This window comes from Chenopodium album, chromosome 5 (assembly GCF_948465745.1).
Source record: "Chenopodium album chromosome 5, dcCheAlbu1.1, whole genome shotgun sequence".
Classification (NCBI taxonomy): Eukaryota; Viridiplantae; Streptophyta; class Magnoliopsida; order Caryophyllales; family Amaranthaceae; genus Chenopodium; species Chenopodium album.
In genome coordinates this window covers 33,427,721-33,452,644 of record NC_137838.1, presented here as the reverse complement: position 1 = coordinate 33,452,644, position 24,924 = coordinate 33,427,721, and the positions used below count along the sequence as shown (strand labels likewise).

The window sequence follows — 24,924 nt, the reverse complement described above, 5'->3', positions numbered from 1 at the left end:
CTTCCCTAACCACCGGTTTGACAATCCCTCTTACAATTCCGACCACCAAGCACCAACAACAACAACAATAAACCCAATTCAACCCTTGCACACCCCGTCACTCAACAACACAACAACAACAATCTCCACAACACCGCAGCAATAAGCCACTTCGTAGTCCCTACAGTACTCCAATTTGCCACCAAGCGACAACAATTTTACCTCCAAACCACCCGCAATCAACAATTCGACCACCTACAATAACAATTCCAACCTCTAATCGAGCAATTTGACACCTACAATTTTCAATCGATGCTCCAATTTGAACACCCAATTGGATTTCGGTGTGTGCATGGGACGGCTGAAATAATGAAGAGTTTCAGAATTGGAGTAGGGTGTTTTGGGGGTGAAAGTGGCTCGGATGGGCTGTTTCAAGGGTGGGCATGGCTAGGATCTGGTGTTTCGGGGTCGTGGATGTGGGTGGCTGGTTGAAGGGTCGGGAAGAATGGATGAAAAATATATTTCGGCGAAGGACAAGGACAAGGAAGAAGGAAAGGGAAAAAAATAATTTTTTTTTAAAAAGGAAATTTTGCGAACAACTACCTATTAATTGACGCTTTTTGGAAACAACTACTTTTAAATTTTTTTTTTTGAAACAACTACCACAAAAACTAAAAAAGTTTGAGTAGCACTACCTTGAGCACTATTCCGGCAAGAATCTCCGACTGTGGGGCCCACCACTTTTCAATTTCCCTCCTAAAATCTTTCTCTCTCCTGTGTCTATAACTACCAAACTTCGTTTTTCCGTCTCCACAAATTAAAACCCTAATTTCTTGAATCTCTTCAAATTAAGAGCGACAAAACAAGGGAAATTGGCTGGCGAACTCAAATCAAGGTAATGTATATCTAATCTCCCATTTTAATTACTCAATTTCTACAGTGAATGTTGTAATTAGGGTTCTTAGTTTTGAATAAGTAAAATTGGGGCTTTTAAAAATTGTGACATTTAGGCAAATTCTTTTGTATTGTCTATTTTAGGGTTCATCATTAAACTTCTATTGTTGTATTTGCAGCAATTAATTGCTTCCAACCATGTCTCATTCATCATATCAATCAGCTTGGCCATTTCCTTCAAAATGCTATTGTGGAATTCCCCCAAAAATTGAGACTTCTTAGACAAGCACTAATCCTGGGAGGAGGTTTGTTGCCTGCAAATTTTATGATGCTATGAGTGGTAGGCGTGGCTGTAAGTTTTTTGAGTGGATTGATGAGGAATTGTGGAGTGGTAGAGGGTGATAACCAACCATCTTGTCTTAGAGAAGAAGCTGATGAGGGCTGAAATTGGTAATCTGAAACAAGAGGTGTGCTTGCTGCAAGATCAGAAAGCTAGGTTGGTTGCATAAAATGAGAAATTGAGCAAGAAGTGATGAATAAAAAGTTATACCGCAATGTTGTTAGCAGAGATTTAGCAAATACGGGTCGAATCCCACAGGGAGACAGGTTCTATTAGTTTTTTCCCAATTATATGAACTATTTCTATAAACGAATAATGATTCGATGATTAATTAACTAAAGAATGACAATAATGAAAATAAGGTTGTTCTCAGACAAATTAAAGTCTAGGGCATACGTTCGGTCCACCATGCTTATACCAATCCAAGAAATGCAAAGAATCCATTAATAAACAAACTAGGTCGAATAATTAAAGCACTTGTTAATCCTACGATCGGGAATTAACGCTTACGAATTAACATATGTAGTTCGGTCGCTAACATAATCAAATTCGCCAATTGTAATTAAGCCTCTAAAAATATGATCTTTCAATTCTACTTTTTATTAGCTAAATAATTAACTCATGATATTGGCCAATTACATGAATTAAACAATAAAACACAAATCAATTGGAATTATTCAAACCCTAATTCATAAATTTATAAATAAATAAGCACAAATAATCATGGTATAAACATGGCTTCCCTCACTTAACCCTAGAAAACGACTACTCACTCATAATTGAGATAAACAAAACAAAAGAGATAAATAAACTTGAATTCATAATTAATAAAATAAATAAAGAACGAAAAGAATAATTGAAATACCTCGATGATTGAATTAATGAAGAATGAAAAGCTAGGGTTCAACAATGGAGAGAAAGAAAACTAAGAAGCGTTTAATCTAGAAAATTAAAGCATAAGGGAGGAAAATAAAATCCTCTCAAGTATTTATATTAAAGCCTAATCCTAAGTTAAATAAAATAAATAAATTAAAAAAGGAAATAAAAATAACAAAGGTCGTCTTTTAATTGGTCATGAGAATCACAATCGATGGAAAGCAATCCCGTACGCAAAACCCATCGCCCGATGGGTGGCCGATGGTCGAGTGGAGGTAAGCCGCGACCTATCATTGGAAAGCTCTTCAAGTCTAGTTTCCAACCCAACTTGAATCACCTCAATCCGATCTGTAGAACTCGAGTTCTGGCTGAAACAATGCACAAGGGTCCTTTTTAATACTTTGCAAACCTTCGTTTTCCTTTGTTTCTAACTCAAATTCAATTCCTAAAAGTGCATGTCGATCCTTGCGGATGCTAATTCAATTCCCACGCATGAAATCCTTAGAGACAACATCCATGAGCATAAAGTCCTCAATCAATAAACTCGATCCATCGATTTCCATTTAAATATTATTCGACTCATCTCCAAATACTTCAAAAGCGTCCAAATGACTATGAAATCACCTGAAACATTAAAAAATACACAAACGAAGCGTAATAAAGCGATACATGATGACTTATGCAAATATGACCCTAAAATTGACCAAAAAGACTAAGAAAAAGGTACAAAAACTAACATAAACGTGCCTAAGAACCCTATATAAATATGATTCATCAAATTCCCCCAAGCTAAACTGTTGCTTGTCCGCAAGCAACACTAGACTCAAGACGGAGAATAAAGACAAGCAAGACTTCCAGGGAACCAGAATAAGACCAACTCGACTCTCGAGCAAACTATCAAACCAAAGTTAGCGAAACTGAAATCTTGCTCGGATACATATAGAACCACGTAGCACTCATAGTCTTGCAATTAACTCTCCAATCTAGAGGTCACAAACAGTCTCTTTCCAAGCTAGTCTCTGCCGATTTCCTGTAGATATGCTGAAGTTGAGCACGAGAGGTGCCCTACTAGCTAGGGTTATAACAAACACTCAACCTATACCATGTCGACTCGGAATACAACAAATACTCTTTAGCTTTGACTCAAAACTCATTGCATTCAATCATAACTTATGCACGAAGATCAAAAGGTCTTTATAAGGGTTGTAATGGGGCTAGGGGGAGAGGTAGGATAAACTTTTGGGAAATGTGAGGGATTAGCTAGCTAGGAGAGTGATAGTGATAGTCCACAATAACAACACAATTGAATGCATGTCAAAGATAATCTCGTTTAGCATCTCGCCTCCCAATACACCAAAGTAATTTGATTTCCTCTCCTTCCCTTCTTTCTTCAACAAACTTTTCTTTTATCTTTATTTATTTTTTCTCTATTTCTTCAATTTCAATTTATTCTACTTTTTCATACCCCATTTATTCTACTTTTTCTCTTTCTTTTTTTTTTTTTGAAAATAACTTTGAACTTCCATTCAAAATATCCCGGTTTTTTTTTTTTTGCACCATGAAGCAAATATTTAGCCAAATAAAGATCACAACTCACAATATGGACCACTCCCCCAAGCTAGGCTTGGGAATAGTAACCGATTAAGGCTCAAGGCTTATAATATGGCTAATTCAATGAAGGGTAAAGCTCAATATGGGTTACAGTTAGGGAACAAATGTACAAAAATCACATCTGGAGGCTCAAATTAAGAAAAAGAAAGACCTTTATCATTTCAATCATGCACTCATCACAACCAAGTTACTACGAGTCTCAAGGCAAAATCAAGATCAATGTTGCACCAGGAACTATCACACATACAAAAATATAGACTGTTATAAATAAATGTGACAGTCAATCAATTGGGTTTCAAAAACTCACATGGCTTGGGGTCTACAAAATCTCGACTAGCTAGACTCAAAAAGAGCAAAAGATCTTACCACAAACCCATTAATAGCAAGCTACATTGCTACGCAGTTATCAACGTATAAAGCACACCGACTGGATTTCAAAATCATAACTATGATGAGAAGAAGCTCAAGAGAGTCTAATCTAATCCGCACACGGTTCGAAGTCAAACATATGTAAGATAGACACAATAATGCATTATTCGAAAACACAACTAAACTAAGAAAGCAATACATTTTTTTCGTTACATGTAAACTCCCATCCCTAATAGACGGTACAAACCATGCAACACCTACGGAAAGCAATAAAACTATACTATGAAAGCATTAAAAGATAGATATCCCTCCCCCAAGCTAGAAGGAAACACAGTGTCCTCACTGTGGCAGAATAAAATGCAAGAGAGAGAGACGAGAAAGAAAAGCTCACTCAGTAGGAACCTCGTCGACAGAAGAGGTGTCGACTGTAGTGCCAGTAGATGTAGCGGTGGTGCCAGAAGCTACTATCTGCTGACGTAGAGAAACAACCTCCGAATTCAAGGCATGAAACCGTTGCTCCAAATTGCCGAAATGATCAATAACCTCCTGATCAAACGTACTAATGTTAGCCATGAACTGCTTGAACATCTCTATAGTGACTAAATCGCTGCTAGACCCCTCGAAACTGACACTATGACGGAAAGGGTGGGATGGAATAGTCCCACGAGAAGAAGTATGAGAGATTTGTGAATAGTCACCAACCAAGGGTGGAGGGGCCGAAGAAGAACCTTGCTTTGTAGAATGCACACCTGTGAGGATGATTGTTTTGATGTTGGGGGTAGGCGGAAACAAAAGGGCATCTGGAGTTCCCATTCGAGTTGTAAGAGTGGGAAAAACAGCATAAGGAGTCGGATGTGAGTCCTTTTCCTCTCCCTTAACCTGCCATACAAACAAACCAATCTTTGGTAACAACAACCATCCATATCGTTCCATGCTCACAGTATCAAGGAGTGCATATGAGTTCAACTTCTTAAATTAAGACAAACCGATCCCCAGATGCGTAGCAAAGACGATTACAAAGCTTCCCATAGTGATAGGCCATTTCGGCTTGCTTCTCTCCACAAGAAATGCAGCAATGAGGAATTTCCCGAAATCCAATTGACCCATTCTATCTCGATCACCATGTAAGAACCACCAAAGCATCTTGAAATCACTTGTAGCAATTTGTCCCATCTCTGTCTTTGGAAAGAACACTTGTAGAAGCAAGCGATGCAGAATACGAGGCACAGGGTTCACAATTGAAAAAGACTTAGTAAGACCAACTTTCCAATCATCTCGACCTGTGAGTTCTCTCCAAAACACTTTTTAGTTAAATTGTAATCCATTCTTGTCACCCCAAAACGAACCAAATTCCGATGGGCCAATGGTTCCATCACAAGGCCACCCGAAAATTTCATTGACCTCCTTTGGTGCCATTGAATATGATACTCCATCAAGAGAAAAAGATATGTCACCATTATCCGACACTACCAAAGAATTAAGAAACTCAATAACCAAATCCGGATAAACCTCTTCCTTCAAATTAAGAACTTTTGACCAACCACACCTTCGACCTATTTCTTGTAAACAATCGTCAACACCAAGCTTCTCACCATCGTCTTGTGAATAACAAAGTGTTGGTTTGATTTTTCGATCTTGAAGTGAAAAACCAAGGGCTTCTTTACTCAAACTTGAGGAAGGATGAGAAGTGGGTGGAGGGGATTTATGTGGTGGCGCGGTAGATTTTTGTGGTGGCTTAGGATATTTCTTTGAAGGTGGGGCTCTTGCTTTTCGAGGTGGGTTTCTCTTTGTGGGAGTGGATTTTAGTGGTGCAAGTGGAGAAGGGGTGGACTTTGGGTGAGAACTAGTGGTTTTTGTGGTTCTCATGATACAATGTCACAATCAAATAGCAAGAAGCACAAAATACTCCAACCAACACTAGTAATCACAATCTCAAAAACCAAAGTAAGATAAATTCCAATCAACCACCAACCAAATATCAATGTTCAATCACAATTAATCACCATAAACTCAACAACAATCCAATAATATAAGACAAAGGCAAAATTTTCAACTTTTATGTGAATGTGAACAATTCAAAAAGAGAAGTTTGATGAAGAATTGAAAATAATACCTTTTCTTGTGCAATTAAGACTATATTGTTGTGATTTTCTCAAATAAGCATTGATTAAATTGCGCTTCCAAACAATTCTCACAATTGAAAAAGAAAATCAAAACCCCTAACCTTGAGAAAAATTAGGGTTCTTCTCCTTCTTTTTTTTTTTATTTTATTTCGTGGAGGCCTGGAGGGGGCTGTCCGGTGGCTCGGAGCAGCGCCGGTGGGAAGCTGGAAGGTGGGGGGTGGTGCGCGGCTGCGGGGTGGTGGAGAGAGAAGCGATCTGCTTTGGGAAGCGTGCTGAACAGTAGCAGCTCTGTTTTTTTTTTTATTTTGCTTTTTCGTTTTTTTTTTATTTTTTTTTGGGGATGCGTGAAGGCTGCCTGGGCGCCAGAACCAGCGGACGCTGGAATTCCAGCGGCCCAGGCAGATTGTTGGGCTGCTGGTGGGAGGCTCGGCCCAGCGGGCGCTGGCCTGCCGCTAGCTTGTGCGGGCTGGTGCCTGCTGCTGGCTGCCCTTGCTTTCCCTTTTTTTTTCTTTTTTTTTTTTATTTTTTTTTTATGAAAACTAAACTTAAATGCAAAAATAAAAAGAACTAAACTAAAAGAAAACTTAATAAAAATAAAAGAAAATGACAAGACAAAGAATTAAGAAATCGGTTACCTCCCGATAAGTGCTCTTTTAAAGTCATGAGCTTGACTTCTTACCTCTATTTCAAACATCAATTGGTAGATCGGAGAGATAAATCGTCTCCAATTTGCCAATAAAAGCACCCTCGGTATATAGCTTCAAACGTTGTCCATTTACCTTGAATTTCGTGCCTTTTTCACTAGCAACCTCAATGGCTCCGTGTTCTTTGACATCAGTGACTGTGAAAGGCCCGGACCATCTAGACTTAAGCTTTCCAGGAAAGAGCCGAAGTCTTGAGTTATAAAGTAACACCTTGTCACCAATCTTGAACTCTCGTTTTTGGATCATCTTATCATGGAACTTCTTCGTTTGCTCTTTATAGAGCCTATGGTTCTCATAAGCATCAAGCCTAATCTCATCTAGCTTATTCAATTGAAGAAGTCTCGCTTCACCGGCCTTCTCTAGTTCTAAATTAATTTCCTTGACGGCCCATTGGGAAAGATATTCCATTTCGACTGGTAAATGACAAGCTTTGCCATACACCAACCGATACGGAGTTGTGCCTAACGGAGTTTTGTAAGCCGTTCGCAATGCCCACAGTGTATCGTCCAACTTTAATGACCAATCTTTCCGGGATTTGTTGACAACCTTTTCAAGGATCCTTTTGATTTGTCGATTAGATACCTCCACTTGGCCGCTCGTTTGAGGATGATAAGCCAAGCCAACCTTGTGACTAACTCCATGTTTCTTAAGAAGAGCCTTAAAAGTTCGTTGATGGAAATGAGAACCACCATCACTAATAACAACTCTTGGGACTCCGAAACGCGGAAAGATGATCTTCTTGAATAACTTCATAACAAACTTTGAGTCATTAGTTGGTGACGCAATAGCTTCAACCCACTTAGTGACATAGTCAACGACAACCAAAATGTACCGATTCCCGCAAGAAGAGGGAAATGGTCCCATAAAATCAATGCCCCATACATCAAAAGGCTCGACCTCAAGAATTCCATTTTGCGGCATCTCTTGCCTCTTCGATATATTCCCTGTTCTTTGACACTCATCACATGCATTGCAAAAGGCACGAGCATCCTTGAATAATGAGGGCCAATAGAAGCCACATTGAAGCACTCGGTGGGCAGTTGCAGTTGAACCAAGATGTCCGCTAGAAGATAGATTATGACAATGATGAATGACACCATGAGTATCCCAATCTGCTACACATCTCCGAAACATTCCATCAGCACACTTACGATACAAATGAGGGTCATCCCAAAAGTAACGCTTAGCGTCATGGTAGAACTTCTTGCGTTGTTGGTAAGTCAAATCCGGAGGATGTGAACCACCTACACAAAAATTAGCATAGTCAGCATACCATGGGGATACACGAGAAACAGAGAATAAATGATCATCAGGGAAAGAATCATTTATAGGGTTATTCGAAGTAGACTGAAATCTCAATCGAGAGAGGTGGTCTGCAACAACGTTCTCTGCGCCCTTTTTATCTCGAATCTCTAAATCAAACTCTTGGAGGAGAAAAATCCATCGAATGAGCCTTGGTTTAGCCTCTTTCTTTGCTAGGAGATACTTTAAAGCGGCATGGTCAGTGTGGACAATTACTTTCGAACCAATGAGGTAAGTTCGAAACTTGTCAAGAGCATACACAATAGCTAGGAGCTCTTTCTCAGTGGTGGCATAATTCATCTGAGCCTCATCCAAGGTTTTACTAGCATAGTAAATGGCATGCAAAACCTTGTTCTTTCGTTGTCCAAGCACGGCTCCCACAGCATAGTCACTCGCATCACACATGATCTCGAATGGCAAATCCCAATCCGGAGGTTGTATGATAAGAGCAGTTATCAATGCTTCCTTAATCCTGTTAAAAGACTCCATACAAGCATCAGTAAACTCAAATGTGGCATCCTTAAGCAATAATTGAGTGAGGGGTTTCGCTATTTTCGAAAAATCTTTTATAAATCGGCGATAAAACCCTGCATGACCAAGAAAACTTCTCACTCCCTTGACATTCACGGGAGAGGGAAGTTTCTCAATCACCTCAATTTTTGCTTTGTCAACTTGGATGCCACGGTCAGAAATAAGATGACCAAGTACCACTCCTTCATTGACCATGAAGTGGCACTTTTCCCAATTCAAGACCAAATTGACATCTGTACAACGTTTAAGCACCTTAGAAAGATTATGCAAGCACATATCAAAGTCAGAACCATAAACACTGAAATCATCCATAAATACCTCCATGATGTTCTCAATGAAATAAGAGAAAATGGCCATCATACACCTTTGAAACGTCGCAGGGGCGTTACACAACCCAAATGGCATTCTGCGATAAGCAAATGTACCATAGAGGCATGTGAATGTTGTCTTCTCTTGATCTTCTGGATGAATGGGAATCTGAAGAAACCTGAATATCCATCCAAATAACAGAAAAAACTATGTTTTGCTAATATTTCAAGCATTTGATCTATAAAAGGTAAGGGGAAGTGATCTTTCAAGGTGGCTGTATTCAACCTGCGATAATCGATACACATACGCCAACCTGTGACAACACGAGTAGGAATTAGTTCATTCTTATCATTTTTAACAACAGTTGTCCCCCCTTTCTTAGGAACGACTTGTACCGGGCTCACCCACTTAGAATCTGAGATGGGGTAGATGATGCCCGCGTCAAGAAGTTTCATTACCTCTTTCTTCACCACCTCTTGCATATTAGGATTCAATCGACGTTGTGGTTGGATGCAAGGGCGATGATTCTCTTCCAAATTGATTCTATGCATACAAAAATTAGGACTTATCCCTGTAAGATCGTCAATGCTATACCCGATTGCCTTTTTATGCATGGGAAGCACAGTCAAAAGCTTAGAAACTTGGCTATCATCGAGTTTAGCACTAGCAATTACAGGGCATTCCTCATTATCATCAAGAAATGTATATTTAAGATGAGAAGGCAAAGGTTTTAACTCTACCTTTTTTACTTGTGACTCAGATGTAGAACAAATAGTTTCCATTACCTCAAACCCCTCAGTGTTAGGGGCATCCAAGTCACAAATCAAGGAGTCAATCTCTGCATCTCCTTCTCCTTTAGAGACCTCCAGGGTGAGAACAGCTTCTGATGGATCATTAGCTAACTCACGAGGCGTATCATCTCTCACAATCTCATCAAGCAGATCAATCCTGCAACAAGTATTCTCAAGCATAGGCAACTTCATCGCATTGGTTAGATTAAAAGTCACTGTATCATCACCAACAGACAAAGTAAGGGACCCAGACTTGACATCAATAACAGCACCTGCAGTACACAAGAAGGGTCTACCTAAAATGATCGGGATATTACTATCCTCCTCCATATCCAAAACTACAAAGTCAACAGGAATGAAAAATTTCCCAACCCGAACGGGGACATCCTCCAAAACACCTAAAGGGTATTTTATAGAACGATCCGCCATTTGCAAAGTGATCTGTGTGCATTTTAAAGCTCCCATATTCAACCTGTTACAAACAGAAAGAGGCATAACAGACACACTAGCACCTAAGTCACATAAAGCTTTATCAATGAATAGTGCACCTACATGACATGGGATGGAAAAACTACCAGGGTCCTTAAGCTTAGGTGGGGATTTATTTTGCAATATAACACTACACTCTGCAGTTAGAGCAACTGTTTCTACACCACCAAAGTCTTTCTTCTTAGTAATCATTTCCTTTAAAAACTTTGCATACATTGGAACTTGAGAGACCAAATCAGTAAAAGGAACAGTTACCTCAAGGTTCTTGACCATAGTCAAGAACTTACCAAATTGTTGATCTACCTTGTTCTTTTGCATCCGATGTGGGAATGGTAGCTTTGGCTCGATCGATGGAGGCTCGGAACCTTTCTTTTTCTCTTTCTCAACCTCACTTGTTTTAGCCTTCCCATCCTTCGAGGTGGGAACATCATCCAAGGCCTTCTCTACAACCTCACTCTTTTCCTTCTCAAGATTTGCATCATCAATAGGCATTTAGGGTCCTTCATAGCTAACACCACTACGAGTAGTGATAGCATTGGCGGTCTCCTTAAGGATAGGCTGTCCTGGTAAGTGGCCAGGTTGCCTTTGGATATTGGTACCTGCGACTTGCGCGATTTGGTTCTCCAAATGCTTTGTCGTATTTTTCAACTCCTTGATGCTATCTTCAGTGTTTTGCTTCATGGATGTCATCATTCTCATGAGGTCAGACATAGTAGGCTCTTGAGTGCTAGCATTTCCATGAGTAGGTTGTTGAGGTGGTCTATTGAAACCCGTAGGAGGATGATGAGAGGCCCCTTGTTGATGTTGTGGAGGCCTTGCAACATATTGTTGAGGTTGAGGGTTCTGAGGCTGTGACCACTGTTGCTGAGGTTGTGCCCATTGTTGCTGAGGTTGAGGATTTTGAACATTATTGCTTTTGTATGAAAGGTAGGGATAATTCCTCCAACCTGGATTAAATGTGTTATAATATGGATCATTTGGTTGCCTTTGTTGAAAGGCATTCACCTGCTCCATCTGATTGGTGTCTTGAGAATTCTGAGCACATTGATATCCAAAATGACCCTGTATACCACACAATTCACAAAAAAAATTAGTTTGCGAAGGTTGAGAAGACATAGCATTAACAGATAAAAGGGAAGATTCTTGAGCGGCCTGCAATGCTTCAATCTTTGCAGTTAATTGAGCCATTTGAGATGTCATGAGTGAATAGGCTTCAACTTCCATCTTCCCTTTCTTTGGTCGCGTTCTTGGAGATGAGAAGTGGTTGGCTGCAAGATTTGCCAGAAAATCATACCCTTCCTCGATTGTCTTGTCAAGGAAAACACCACCTGCGGCAGAATCAACAATACATTTAGTCTCGGGTTCTAGTCCGTTATAGAAAATACGAACAAGATTCCACTTCTCCAAATTGTGATGCGGGCATGATCGTTGAAGTTCTAAGAATCTATCCCATGCTTCCCTAAGAGATTCCCCCGACTCTTGAGAAAATGTTGATATCTGATGTCGAATCTTTTCAGTTTTTTCAGGGGGAAAATATTCTTTGAGGAATGCTTGAGAAATCTTGCTCCACTCTCTCTCCTCGACAGTGTTCAACCACTTTTGAGCTCTATAACGAAGGGAAAATCCGAACAACATCACCTTCAATTGATCTTGAGTGACTCCTTTGTGATGAACAGTGGAGCATAATTGTTGAAATCGCTGCAAGTGATTAATCGACTCGTCAGTAGGATGGCCACTAAATTGATTTTGTTGGACCATACTGAGCAATGCGGGTTTGATTTCGAAGTTCTCTGCAGTGATTGCTGGCATTTTAAGACCCGTTGGAATGCCATCTTGGGATGGTACTCCGTAAGAATTAAGAGACCTATTATCAGTCATCTCTTTGTGTGTATCAGACTGTGTTGTAGAGCTCTTCTGTGAGTGGGTCTTTTTCTGCTTCCCTTTCCCTTGTTTTTTGAGTTGCCTAAGGGTCTTGTCCAAGTCCGGATCCGTAGGGATCAAATCACCTGTTCGTTTTGACCTGTTCATAGGGATCAATCAGCTCGACCATTTCCTTCAAAATGCTATTGTGGAATTCCCCCAAAAATTGAGACTTCTTAGACAAGCACTAATCCTAGGAGGAGGTTTGTTGCCTTCAAATTTTATGATGCTATGAGTGGTAGGCGTGGCTGTAAGTTTTTTGAGTGGATTGATGAGGAATTGTGGAGTGGTAGAGGGTGATAACCAACCACCTTGTCTTAGAGAAGAAGCTGATGAGGGCTGAAATTGGTAATCTGAAACAAGAGGTGTGCTTGCTGCAAGATCAGAAAGCTAGGTTGGTTGCATAAAATGAGAAATTGAGCAAGAAGTGATGAATAAAAAGTTATACCGCAAGTGCACGGTGTCTGTTGTTAGCAGAGATTTAGCAAATACGGGTCGAATCCCACATGGAGACAGGTTCTATTAGTTTTTGCCCAATTATATGAACTATTTCTATAAACGAATAATGATTCGATGATTAATTAACTAAAGAATGACAATAATGAAAATAAGGTTGTTCTTAGACAAATTAAAGTCTAGGTCATACGTTCGGTCCACCATGCTTATACCAATCCAAGAAATGCAAACAATCCATTAATAAACAAACTAGGTCAAATAATTAAAGCACTTGTTAATCCTACGGTCGGGAATTAACGCTTACGAATTAACATATGTAGTTCGGTCGCTAACATAATCAAATTCGCCAATTGTAATTAAGCCTCTAAAAATATGATCTTTCAATTCTAATTTTTTTTAGCTAAATAATTAACTCATGATATTGGCCAATTACATGAATTAAACAATAAAACACAAATCAATTGGAATTATTCAAACCCTAATTCATAAATTTATAAATAAATAAGCACAAATAATCATGGTATAAACATGACTTCCCTCACTTAACCCTAGAAAACGACTACTCACTCATAATTGAGATAAACAAAACAAAAGAGATAAATAAACTTGAATTCATAATTAATAAAATAAATAAAGAACGAAAAGAATAATTGAAATACCTCGATGATTGAATTAATGAAGAATGAAAAGCTAGGGTTCAACAATGGAGAGAAAGAAAACTAAGAAGCGTTTAATCTAGAAAATTAAAGCATAAGGGAGGAAAATAAAATCCTCTCAAGTATTTATATTAAAGCCTAATCCTAAGTAAAATAAAATAAATTAATTAAAAAAGGAAATAAAAATAACAAAGGTCGTCTTTTAATTGGTCATGAGAATCACAATCGATGGAAAGCAATCCCGCACGCAAAACCCATCGCCCGATGGGTGGCCGATGGTCGAGTGGAGGTAGGCCGCGACAAGGACCATCGGCCGATGGATTCCCATTAGGCCAGGCAGCTTTGAGGGCCGTGTATGCGGCTAAACCATCGGGCAACCATCGCCCGATGGCTGAATGCTTGGCTGGAAGATTTGCAGGGCCGACTTCGGAAGGCTGTAACTCACAATCCAGGAATCATATGAAGGCGTGCGACCTATCATTGGAAATCTCTTCAAGTCTAGTTTCTAACCCAACTTGAATCACCTCAATCCAATCTGTAGAACTCGAGTTATGGCTGAAACAATGCACAAGGGTCCTTTTTAATACTTTGCAAACCTTCGTTTTCCTTTGTTTCTAACTCAAATTCAATTCCTAAAAGTGCATGTCGATCCTTGCGGATGCTAATTCAATTCCCAATCATGAAATCCTTAGAGACAACATCCATGAGCATAAAGTCTTCAATCAATAAACTTGATCCATCGATTTCCATTTAAATATTATTCGACTCATCTCCAAACACTTCAAAAGCGTCCAAATGACTATGAAATCACCTGAAACATTAAGAAATACACAAACGAAGCGTAATAAAGCGATACATGATGACTTATGAAAATATGACCCTAAAATCGACCAAAAAGACTAAGAAAAAGGTACAAAAACTAACATAAACGTGCCTAAGAACCCTATATAAATATGATTCATCAAGAAGCTGAGGTGCACATCCATGGATGGTTGTTCCCCTGCCAAAACAGGCTGCAGTGCAATAATCTTTTATGCAGCAATTGCCATGTTGATAATAGTTGTAGCTAAGCTTTTAGTTGCTTAAGTTGTAGTAGGTAATGCACAATTAGGTTACTGCCACTAATTTTCTGTTTATGTTGTAATCAAGTGGCAATAAACTATGTATGTGTGTAAAGTTGGTTGTAAAACTGTTGCAAATGAATGAAATGAAAGTATTGGTTTGTGAATTAATTGCAATTTTTGTTAGATAATATCTCCCTGGTCATTGTTGCATAATTAAAAAAAAACCACATACATAGACCAAATTCTGAATTACATGACTGATTGGTTATAAATGTATAGCAAAAGAACACTTGACATATACATTGTTTTAGGCAAACAGCTGAATATACTAGCCTAACTTTTGCAAAACACTATGCCTAGACTACCAAAAACCTACATCATGACCTCTTCCTAAACTATCAAGGCATCCAATGCTTATTCTTGCTGTTGGACTTGATGGCTAGCTTTCCTTTGGGAGGTGCATTTGGCTTTCCCTTTGAAGTAGTTGATTTTGCCTTTCCCTTAGCTTGAGTTATGGATGACCCTGCCTGACTCCATTGAACCTCAGCATTTGTCACAGCAGCTTGACTTTCTTGGATTGGTTGTGGGTCATATGCCTGCAGGTTAACTAATAATTAAGTACAGCAAACAAATAAAAAAAAAGTAAAAAAGCAAAAGAATGAACCAATAAAATAGGAAAAGGATCTAACCTTTCTAAGGTTCCTGTCCATTTTCTCTTTCCTTTGTGCCATTGCCCACTCATCAGTAGCATAAGGCCCACCACTTTTGTCTACTTCCTTAGGTGGGGCAGGAGGGTTCTTACATTTGTTCTTGTAGTGTCCTGGCACCCCACAATTGGAACACTTGTTCTGTCTCTTAGTCCTTTTGACAAACCTAGACTCTTCATCTTCTCCTTTCTCTTTTCTTCTCTTTTTCAGGGATGGTCTGCCAGGCATCTTCTTTATAAATGGTGGCAGAGGCTGTACCATGTCTGATTTCTCCCATTGCTTCATTCCAGGCATTGGTTTGATGGTTGGTGTATAAGCTTGCAGGTAGGTTTGCTTAGTATAGTACTCATGAACATAATCTTCAGGCCTTAGCCTTTTCTTAACAATGCAAGCCCATGCATGAGTACAGGGAATTCCAGTCAACTCCCGGTGAAAGCAGGTGCATGTGTTGTCATTCAAATTGACAACAAACCTGTTACCCTCAAAATCAACCTCCCATATATCCATCTTAGATGGCACAACAGTGCACTTAGAAGCATAACTTGATATCCATTTGAATACTTTTCTCACATATGGCATAAAACTGCCATCAAGTCCTTGAACCCCCTCCCATTTTTCTGTATTCCTCTTCATAACATATCTCCTGATCCATTCAAGACAGGTGATAATTGGCTTGTCTCTAGCCTATCTCAGAACATCATTAAAGGTCTCACATAGATTATTCAGCAACATGTTTGACTTAGATGTTGTTCTAAACGCATGTCTTGCCCAATGCTCTGGAGGGATTGCAATTAAATAGTTGTATGCATCCTCATCCAACAGTCTAATGCATGCCAAATGACCCTCAAAATCAACCTAATTGATGAAATCAACAAAAAGTTTAAACGCACACAAAAAAAAAAAAAAAAGCTAGTCACATGCATGTTAGGTAACTGGATCTGCCATACCTTGTTAGTACACCTAGCTGCTTTCCAGAAATGTTCCTTGAATGTGTCACCATGGAACTTGAGCTTAAAATTATCCCATATATGTCTTGCACAGAACCTCACCTCTACATCTGGTGCCATGACAGCAATTGCTTCTATTAACCCTTGAAATAGCATACAAAAATAAACCAATTACTTTAGTTAACAACTTAAATGAACAAGTTAATGAACATGATAAAGGTGAGTGATTTTACCTTCTGCCTATCAGACATCAGTGTCAAACCTTTCCCATTTGGAAACCCCGCATCCTTGATTAGCAGCTCAAGGAACCAAGTTCAGCTATCTTTATTCTCAGTTTCCATTACTGCCCAAGCAACAGGGAATATATTATTATTCCCATCTTTCTGACAGCAACCAAAATCATCCCTGGAAATGCCCCTTTAAGATGACATCCATCCACACCCAGTAAATGGTCTGCAACCTTTCTTAAACCCCTCCTTACATGCATCCAAACACACATACATCCTTTGAAAAAAGGGAGGAGGCCTCTCAATTACTTCTAAGACCACAATTGCAGATGAACCTGGGTTATACTTCAGAATTGCAAACCCATAATCAAAGATTCTTGCATACTCTTCAGCTGAATCCCCATACAAAGTCAGTTTTTCCCTGGCCCTAGCATACCAAGCTTTGTAGTACCCTATATGTACACCCAAATCTTTGTACACCCTCTCCACAAATCTGACTAACTTCCAATTTGGATCATCTCTCCAATCATCAAGGTACTTCACAACCAAGTACTCAGAACTCACCTTTGTACTAGAATGATAGAAACCACATGTGTGGTTAAGCCTCAAACCCTTAACCTACATAGTTGACTCCCCTGGCAAGTGTCTCACATAGATCTTGAATTTACATTTGTTTTCATCATCACACTTGCACTCTCTCAGCATCTATTCCTACAGTAAGCAGTTACCCTAAACCTAATATTGTGCAATAGATAGTAATCATAGTTGTTCTCAATACTATGATACCTAATTGCCTGCCTCATTGCTAAAACATTTGGAAACTTAAGCCCTAGAGTGAAGTTAATCTTGTTCTTGAAATCAACTTCAGGATTGAAGGTTGGATAAGGATCTATCTCATCATCTGATCCTTGCAAACTCCTCAATTCCTCAGAATCATAATCAATCTCTTAAACATTGCCTATGTTAACCTCCTCTTCCCTATACTGAGATTGATCTGTCTTAACTTTTTCCTTTCTTTCAGATGGACCCTCTTCAAAAAACTCATCACCAACTACACCAACATTATCTTCCTCACCAGGGTCAAAATCAACATTTAGATCTGAATTATCAGAATCTGTAGACCACACCCCTTCACTACTGCAATCAGAGTCCACCCCTAGACTTACAACTGCCTTTCCCTTTCCTTTCTCTGTTTTTTGTTCCCTTTCTTCCCCTTTTCCCTCTTTTTTTTTTCTCTGCAACCTTCCCTGCTTTCTTCTTTGTGGCAACAGTTTTCCTTCTAGGTGTTCCTTTACTAGCTGGGGAGTCAAATGTAGGTTTAGGTTGAGAAGCAGCTTCAGTTGGTTGAGAAACAGTTTGAGTAGGTAGAGGAGTAGGTTGAGAAGTAGGTGGGTTGTTATGAGAAGAAGCAATAGGCTGGGGTGAATATGGAGTAAGGCTTTTTGAGGCTAAAGAAGCCATGTGCAAGTCATACTCTTCTTTGGTAACAACTTCTGCATCCAAGTCCACATCACTATCCTTGACTTTAAATGGGGATAACCTGACACTTTTCCTCACCCCCACAATCTCTTTTTTAATGGGTTTCAGTTTTTTTGGTGGTGATTTTTTGGTGTTATCAATGCTGGGTATGTTTGTTTGGCCTATTAGTCTAGGTGGAAAATATGTTGGGTTTTTGGACCTCACTGTATTGGACCTAGCAGCTGGTTCTCCTGGTTCATATAAGGCCCATATAATCACTCTATCATTCAAATCTCTTGACTTTACCAACTCCACTAAGTCCTCCTCTGTCTCCACCTTCCTCCTACCATTTGTCAAGTTCTTACCATGCATCCTAAACTAAACACTGAAGTTCATGGGAACTCTCTTCATAATTAAGTCATAAGCCTGTATTACTGCTCTTCTAACACTACTGACACTCATTTGAGACAAGTAACAACTTATTTTCATAAACATTCCACCACCTATGTATTCAGTCTTTTTCTTATTAGATTCAAACTTCCCACCAACCCATATATTCATGTCAACATATTCAGGAGCAGTCCTACAATTAATTAATCTAATTAGCATTCAAACAATCACAGATTAGCATACACATGCAGAACAACACATTTTGCCAGAGCATAATTGTCACAGCAAACAAAACATCAAGCACAAATCATATTATAAATTAACAATATAAAAATCAACTGATTTGTCTCATACTCACTTTTGCTTAATTAGTACTCCAATGACTAAATTAAATGTTAATTAGCTTAGTTTATAACATAGGGTTTAAACAATTCCCAATTAAAAAATTAGGGTTTTCAGTTTTCAATGAAAAAAGGCAAAGACTTCCCATAAATTACAGAAATGTACCTCGTCTTGACCACTTTTTGTCGTTTTTTAGCCGTCGCCATCTCCAATTGCTCCATTAAAGGCATCGACTTCTCTTTTTACCCAAAAATGCATCAAAGAGTACGAAAAGGCAGAACCTTTCCACCTAAATTTGGACCACAATCGTAAGAGAGAGAGAGGGTGAATGAAAATGGAAGAGAGAGAGAGTCAACTGAGGGAATATTCTCTGAATTTCAGAGATGAGTACATGAAGGAAATGAACAATGGAGTTAGGCGGGAAATAAATGATGAGGAAGATAGGTAGTTGGGGGAGAAATTAAATTAGGGGTAGATGCGTCAATTCAAGTGGGATTTTAGGAGGGAAATTGTAAGTGGTGGGCCCCACAGTCAAAGATTCTTGTCGGAATAGTGCTCAAGGTAGTGCTACTCAAACTTTTTTTAGTTTTTATGTTAGTTGTTTCAAAAAAAAAAAAAAAAGGTATTTGTTTCCAAAACGCGTCATTTAATAGGTAGTTGTTCGCAAAATTTCCTTAAAAAATGAAAAATATATTTCGGCGAATTACAAAGTGCCACATGGCATGTTAACTTATTATATCGGTTACCAACAGGTTAGGCACCATTAAAAGAGAACACACCCCAAAGGTGGGATTATTAGATAATAATCGAAAGGTGGGATTATTAACAGCGAACCAACTAAAGGTGGGATTATTAGAATCAATTTTTCCTATTAGATTAATAACTAATTTTCTTGTTATTATGAGGCTAAATTAGTTTTTCATATGTTTCTTTTTTTATATTTTTTTCACTTGTTTCATTTGTCAAATTTTTTATTTTCCTTAACATCACCTCTAACCCATTATATTTTTTGTAAGTTTTATTTTTATTACTCCCTTACAAGGAGTATCGTCAAAATTAAATTTATCGGTTACATTGTTTTAATGATTTGAGAAGCCCTTAAAAAATTATAAATATACAAAGATGAATTCTATAATATATTCTCTTTTAGTTATTGTTATTATTATAGTCATTATAGTTATATATTATCTCTGTTTCATATTATTTGCAACTTTAAAATATGTTATATCTCACAACTAATAGCTCAAAGTTGCAAGTAATACGAAATAAAGGTAGTAATAACTAATAAGTTTGTAAGTGTCAAAGTGGTGAGCACCAATTGAAAATTAATACAACTAGCTTAGTGAAAATGAAAAGTAAATTAAACTTTAATGGTTGGTTAGAGTATAGCAATCAAATAATACAAGCACGATAAGGTTCGATCACAAAACCAATTGATAAAGATGAATGTATGTAACTTCAAAATCTTAATTTGAAACATACTAGCTACAATCCATTTTAATACAAATCATCCAATCTCTTCAACAATGGAAATTGGAAACTCGTTCAGATCAAGTTTCTTCCTTGGTTGATGACCAAGGCCTACTGAGGCATGGTCATCAGGAGGTCCAAAACATCGTCGTCCACTCGCTAAAGGAGACTTTCAGATGTGATGACATTCCTCTGTACGATCCCGAAATTGATACTGTCCTCCAGGAACTACATATTCCTTCTCTTAGATCTTCGCAAATCAGTAATCTTCAACGACCTTTTGACGCGATTGAGGTGCAAAACGCAATGTTTGATTTGGGAAATTGTAAGTCCGCAGGTCCAGATGGAGTTACGACTGAATTTTTCAAAGTTCATTGGCATACGGTTGGTGACTCAGTGGTTGCAGCTGTCCAGAGTTTTTTTCATACGGGGTTCCTACTAAAGGAATGGAATCAATCACTCTTAGTTATGATCCCGAAAATTGCTTCTCCCACGGAGGTAACCCACCTTCGGCCTATGCCTTTGTAATACAATCTATAAATGTGCTTCCAAATGCTTGGTAGCCAGAATCCATCCATATTTGCCTTTTCTCATCTCTGATTCTCAACATGCCTTTGTCCAAGGGAGGGTTATTTCGGATAATATTCTAATGTCCCATGAACTGATGGAGAAAATCAATTCCTCCAAGACTGGTACTAACTGGCTTGCTGCGCTCAAGATCGATATGAGTAAAGCCTATGACAGAGTTCATTGGAGTTTCCTTTTACAGGTGCTTAAAGCCTATGGCTTCCCAGCAAGATGGATCCAAATGATTCACTAGTGCATTTCTACAGTCTCCTACAAATCTCTCATCAATGGTAATACTTCTGAGGCTTTTAAGCCTAATTGTGGCCTCCGTCAAGGGGATCCGTTATCCTCATACCTCTTTCTATTCTGCATGGATATTTTTTCCAGAATGCTACACTTGGGTCAGGATTTGCAAATGTTTCAGGGAATAAAAATCTCTAGGTCAAGTCCTATTATTTCCCATCTTTTCTTTGCCGACGATGCTATGGTTTTCTTCAGAGCTTCAGCTTCTTCTTGTTCGAATATTATCGACATTATTCAGCGCTTTACAAAGATTTGTGGTCAGCAACTTAATCTCAACAAGTCTCTCATTAAATTCAGTCCTAACACCACTACGCCGGCTTAGGATGAATTTAAGGCAATGTTCCGTATGAAACCCGTTCTAGGGTTTGACCATCATCTAGGGTCCCCCATTGATTTCATGGGAAAGAAGAAAGACTGCTTCCAATTTCTCATCGACAAAATTGTTGCTCGCATTACGTTGCTCAATGCTGTCAGACTTTCTCAATCACAAAAGTTAATTTTCATTAACTCGATCCTGGTGGCCATGGCTTCTCATCTCCTCTCTTGCTTTGAAATCCCAGTCTCAATCACTAGGAAGATTGATAGCTTATTGTTGAAATTTTTTTGGTCACACTCCGGAAATCAAGGTATGCATTGGGTGGGGAAAGGGAAAATGCATCTCCCTCGAGGTATGGGTGGGTTAGGAATTCGATGTATTGCTACTCTAAATAAAGCTCTTCTTATGAAGCAAGTTTAGCGAATTGTTAACCACCCTCAGCTGCTCATTTCCAAAGTTTACACAGCCCGTGCTCGCTTCTTTTCTCCATTTCCAAATCTGGGTAATCGCTTCTCGGGTCGCCAGTCTTACGGCCTTCGAGGGCTGCGACACGCGGAAGATCTTTTGTCAACGGGGTGTAATTGGAAGGCCGGCAATGGACATTCCATTCTTGCTGGGAGCTCGAATTGGGTAAACGGTACAACGCCAATCTTCCAATCAGGGATTCCTCAAGCCACTGCGAAGGATTGGACAGTTAATTTCTTCATTCATCCTCAAACTCTCACTTGGGATGTGGACAAAGTACAACAGTGTTTTCAACCAGCGGATGTTTCCTCCATCCTTGCCATGGAAGCCCCTGATTTGCAGAAGGAGGACTTCCGCTTTTGGGCGCGTACTACTTCGGGGAATTACACGGTTAAAACAGGTTACGCAATGCTCATTCAACCGCTTGCTCCTCATTCAGTGAGTCCTTTTTGGAAAATTCTTTGGGCACTGCAGTTACAACCAAAGTGGAAACTATTCTTATGGAAGCTTTTCCATAACGGGTTAGCGGTGAAAAGTGAGCTTCGTCAAAGGGGGGTTCCCATACAGGATGTGTCTTGTGATCACTGCAATACACAGCTTGAAGATTTCAACCATCTGTTTAGGGATTGCACTATTGCAAGAACAGCATGGAGGGATGGTGCCTTAGGCATCCATTCAGAATTACATGGACACCTTTCTCTCTCAGATTGGATCCAGGATTATATCCGACTTTTCATTAGTCAGGAGGGGATTTTGAGCCCCAATATTAGTACCTTTGTAGGTACTCTATGGGGTCTTTGGTTATCTAGGAATAACAGGGTTTTCAATCCCGACACACCTGTCACAATTCCAATTGGCCTGCAACTACTGAATATCCTACATTCCCATACTATCTATATGGACGATGACACAGATAGGGAGCTTTCCCCCACTTCTACTAATCTCCCTGGTTTGCCCCCGCCTGGGTTTCATGTAGCCCACTTAGGGGAAAACCACACAAACTCGTCTTTAGTTAAGATTCAGGTTGATGGTTCATGGTTCAAAGACACACAGCAAGCAGGAATGGGATGGTGTCTCGACAATTCAGATCTTCTGGATGAAAGGATTGTTGGTGGGAGTAATTTTGGGTTGTGCTCCTCTTCTCTTCACTCGGAAGCCTTAGCCTGTTGCTATGCCTTGCAATGGGCTTCAAATGCAGACATTCACTCGTTGCTTCTGTTTACAGATTCTTATAATCTGGTCACTCTTCTGCGCGGCGATGGTCGAGGAGACATCCGGTATTTATGGCTCATGCAACAGATTCAACAGTTAGGTTCAACTTTCCAACACTATAGTGTTTACAAAGCAGATAGGGAACGTGTTCACAGGGCGCACCAGATTGCAGGAGAGGCTGCCATCAATTTCATTCGCTTTATCAGCAATTTGTTTTAGTTTTCTGTCCTTTTATCCTTTGTCAAAAAAAAAAAAAAAAAGCAGAAACACGCACTTGATTGCACCATTTATCTCCGGTGCCAAATACACATTGATTCGCTAGTGCAACATTATCACCAGTTGCATATATTTTCTACCATGTTGTTCTAACACCTACTCTGATAATGCTACAAAGTACAAACACAATTTCTTAAAATGATGTTTCGCCTAAGCCTTCTTCGCGTTGGACCCAAGTCTGTCTTCTATATATTTTTGCACTTTTACACTTAATATATATGAATGGCTGTATACTTGAGGCTACCAAGTTCGCTACCTACTGTATTTATTTATCATGCATTTCCATTTAAACTCAAAGAATATCTACTAGGCTTCATTGAAAGCAATAAGTTGAGAATCACATGTCACCGAAAACCAACAACTAGCTAGTCATCTCGCCCTTCGTTAGGTGAGACAAACTACTACAAGAGAGGCGTTGAAGTGTAAATTTTCCAAATAACACATGTAAATGTTCCACATCGAGAAAATAAGAGAGAGTTAAACACTTTACAAGGCTAAGGGACTAAACCTATTATTGCCATATAGTTTTGGGATGATACCTTATTTTGTCTTGTTGTTAAGTAATTAGGTTTTGATGATTGCAAACTAATGATGATTATCTATCTAACATGTTTGTTAAGTTGTGCATAGAAATGACAAGTTATGCTTGGAACAAAATACAAGGAACCTAAACTTTGACAAGAGTGTATAGAAGGAACTTGAGCAATATATGATAATTAATAGAAGAAACAAGAACAATGATGAGCGATAATAGAAGAAACAAGAACAATGATGAGCAATGCTTGATAAACTTGATGATGACTAAGGAACACATGAAGGTACTATGTGTATCCTACGTAGGGGTGTTCAAAAAAACCCGGCCCGATTGTCCCGACCCGATTTTCCGATGATCCGATAAATACCCGATGGGAAATTTGGGAAAAAAAGTTGTTTTTTCGGGACGGGTACCCGACCCGGGAAAATAGCATGCAATCCGGGTCGGGACATGGGCCGCAGTTTTTAATACTCGGGTACCCAATTACCCGATATCTTTTTTTTTTTTTTTTTAAAAAAAACCCTCCCTCAAACTAAGCCCAGCCCACCCTAGTTAGGGTTCTTTCAAGCGCCTCTTTCATTCCCTGCCTCCCCTCTCTCTCTCTTCTTGCATCCTCATTCCCTGCCTCCTTTCTATCTCTTCTTGCATCTCTCTCATTCCTTTCCTGCCTTCCTTCTTCCTTGAATTATAATTATTAAAAATTAAAAACTATAGAAAAAGGCATATCCATGGCACCCAACTGATGTGAAAAAATTAGAATCTGCAAATATAAAGGGAGACTGATGGAAACATTAATAATATTGTGTTACTCACTTACTCTGCGTTCGCACTTCAACAATATAATCTCAAGGTCGAGTTCCTTAATTCAAAAATACAGAAAGAGAAGAAGAGAGGAGAGAGAATGTCTTCATCAGGGAGCGTATGCGTTGTCGTCGAAGCTTCTCCAACAGATCTAATTCTTTTTCTCTTCCTTATTTTCCAATTTCATTAAATTTTGTCAACCCCTTTTATTTGTTAATTTTTTGCGATTCAATCTTTAAGTAATTCCATGGATCTTTGTTCTACATTTTTCCCACAAATTGTAAGCATAATTTTGGATTCTATATTTTGTTTTTGTTATTTTTGATGATGATATGCTTGTGATTGGGAAATCAATGGTTATAATTTGTGTTTACCTAAAAAAAAAAAAATTAAATTACAGCAAGTATAAATACCTAAAATTAATACAAGTATAAAAAAAAGAAATCCGGGTACCCTATATCCCGATCCGAATAATTTGGGTACCCGGAACCCGG

The 24,924-nt window shown here is 39.0% G+C and overlaps 1 protein-coding gene and 1 non-coding gene across 2 annotated transcripts; both read left to right on the top strand.

Annotated features, from left to right (window-relative positions):
* The first annotated feature begins 11,723 nt into the window (after window positions 1-11,723).
* On the top strand, window positions 11,724-11,829 carry LOC145633455 (small nucleolar RNA R71). The gene has a single exon (XR_014112780.1). It is a non-coding gene; the product is annotated as a small nucleolar RNA R71 (small nucleolar RNA).
* Window positions 11,830-18,819: 6,990 nt separating this feature from the next.
* LOC145632806 (uncharacterized) lies at window positions 18,820-23,037 on the top strand. Its single transcript, XM_081685140.1, has 4 exons — window positions 18,820-18,929; window positions 20,204-20,370; window positions 20,519-20,724; window positions 21,583-23,037. The coding sequence occupies exons 1-4, from the start codon at window positions 18,820-18,822 to the stop codon at window positions 23,035-23,037; spliced, it is 1,938 nt and encodes a 645-aa protein (XP_081541266.1).
* The last annotated feature ends 1,887 nt before the right edge of the window (window positions 23,038-24,924 follow it).